General features: G+C 39.0%; 1 protein-coding gene across 2 annotated transcripts in view; it reads right to left on the bottom strand.

Moving 5' to 3' along the window:
* Nucleotides 1-2,343, bottom strand: part of LOC107723599 (protein Smaug homolog 1-like) — a 43,878-nt gene that overhangs the window by 10,884 nt on the left and 30,651 nt on the right. The window contains exon 13 of one of the 2 annotated variants that reach the window (XM_016532312.1): nucleotides 961-1,159. In XM_016532312.1, the coding sequence (XP_016387798.1) occupies nucleotides 961-1,159 (199 nt within the window). The remainder of the gene's footprint in view (nucleotides 1-960; nucleotides 1,160-2,343) is intronic. The other variant, XM_016532303.1, reaches the window with a different exon arrangement.

Raw genomic sequence — 2,343 nt, 5'->3', positions numbered from 1 at the left:
ATTTAATTTAAATATAGTTGTGTGTACCATGACGGGTTATTTTTGGGCATTGTAACATTATCTTTATGACAATTAAGCATATTTACCTGAAATTGCAATCTGCTTTTTTGCATTACTGTTTTGTAATTCCCATTATTCTCATTATTGTAATACAATCATTTTTCTTCATATGCATAAATTACTTACAACAATTGTGTAACTGTGTAAGTGATTCTCATTACTGTAATACAACTTTTTTTTATTTTTAAAATGTACGTCATACTTTTTTTGCATTATGGTAAGGAGAAATTTGGGACGGGGAAATTTGGGACTAAATTTTTTTTTAGGGTGATGTATCACTCGGACAACTGATCATTTACTAGGATTCATCCATTAATGTAGTGATCTGATGTTAATAAGTTCTTCTAACCTGCCCGACCGACTTTCATTCACTCTCTCTCTCACTCCCTTCATTTGACTCCCTCTCCCCCTTTCCTGGCCCTCCCGTACAGACGAGCAGGGAAAAACAGGAAATGCCTGTGCACTGTTCTCACTGCCTCTGACTAGCTCCCTCTCTCTCACTCTCTTTCTTTCTCTCCTCTTCTTCTCTCCTCCCTCCAGTTGCACTTCTCCCCACATATGACTCATCGGCTGTTTCGCACACCTAACCCCACCGTCCACAGACTCTGAACCAGGGAGGCAGTTGGAACTTCCTCCCATTGTAAGCGTGCCTAGAAAAATGTTTGAGCAGACACGCAAGAATGCCAGGTTATCACTGCGCTTCCAAAACCCGATCCTCAGTTGTTCCATTCAACAGTGATGTAGGATTTCTGGAATGCTGTAAATCGCCTCCAGCTCCATCCACTTCAAAAACTAGAGCTCCCTTCAGTTTGAAGTGGTAATAGAGTCATTTACGCTTCGGGTTGGGTGTTGTTGAAAGCCACCGTGAGGGCACTAGGGCACGTTTGTGAAATGACAGACCTGTCTTCCCTGCTTCAGGCCGGTAGGGGTGCTGCTGCCGCTTCGGGGGGTTGGTCCGAACAGGCCAGTGGTACCCAAAAGGATGGGTCTGACACCAGGCAAACTCCGCATCTGATACTGGCGCAAGTTCCTCCGGGTGGGAACGCCGCTGCCTACGCATCCCGTGGTTGGGAGGGAGTTGGACTGACCGTAACGACTGCTGAAATGAAAAAAAACAAACAAAAAAAAACGACAGTGTCATAAAATACCACTCAGATGCTCTGATGATATTACAGAAAGAGAAAGCAACTTCAAAACTTGTAAAAATTTGAATCAAATGCATTATTATTTATATATATTAAAGGGGTCATATGATGCAATTTCAAGTTTTCCTTTCTCTTTGGAGTGTTACAAGCTGTTCGTGAATAGATAAGATCCCTAAAGTTGCAAAGACTAAAGTCTCAAACCCAAAGAGATATTCTTTATAAAAGTTTAGACTGGTCCACACCCTCCTAAAACGCCTCGTTTAAACACGCCCCCACATGTCTACGTCACAATGTGGGAAGATTTGCATAACGCCGCCAAATGTTCACACAAAGAAAGAAGGTGTAACTTTATTGTTGCTGCCACCACCGCCGCCACCATGTTGTGAAGACGCTGTGTGTTTAGTTGCGAAAGCGAAACTACTTTGTTTGGTCTTCCAAAAGATGAGGAAAAACAATAATGTACAGTATGTGGAAAATAATGTGTTTATGCGGTTTAAGGTAAAAAAAAACACATTTCATTACACCAAATATAAAAAATAATGTTCTTTTTAGCAACATCATATGACCCCTTTAAACAAATAAATATTATTTATATATTGAAATATAATACAGTATAATATACAGTATATGCAGAATTAATTATTACATAATTTTTATACATAATTATTATATAGTGGGATTAATTTTATATATATATACACACATCGGGTAAAATAAGTATTGAACATGTCACCATTTTTCTCAGTAAATATATTTCTAAAGGTGCTGTTGACATGAAATTTTCACCAGATGTCGGTAACAACCCAATTAATCCATACATACAAAGAAAACAAAACAAACAAGTTCAGAAATTAAGTTATGTGTAATAAAATGGAATGACACAGAGAAAAAGTATTGAATACATGAAGAAAGAGAGGTGCAAAAAGGCATGGAAAGCCAAGACACCTTGTCAGTAATCTGTCAGTAATTAGAAAGCAATCCTGCCCCGGGCCCAGTCAATCACCTGACTTGAATCCAATAGAAAATACGAACTAAAGATTAGAGTTCATAGAAGAGGCCCATGGAACTTTCAAGATTTGAAGACTTTTTGTGTGGAAGAATGGGCCAAAATCACACCTGAGCAATGCATGCGACTAGT

This window comes from Sinocyclocheilus rhinocerous, unplaced genomic scaffold (assembly GCF_001515625.1).
Source record: "Sinocyclocheilus rhinocerous isolate Xijiao unplaced genomic scaffold, SAMN03320098_v1.1 scaffold283, whole genome shotgun sequence".
NCBI lineage: Eukaryota > Metazoa > Chordata > Actinopteri > Cypriniformes > Cyprinidae > Sinocyclocheilus > Sinocyclocheilus rhinocerous.
Note: the sequence above shows the minus strand (reverse complement) of the source record. Positions and strands in the feature narration are given on the sequence as shown.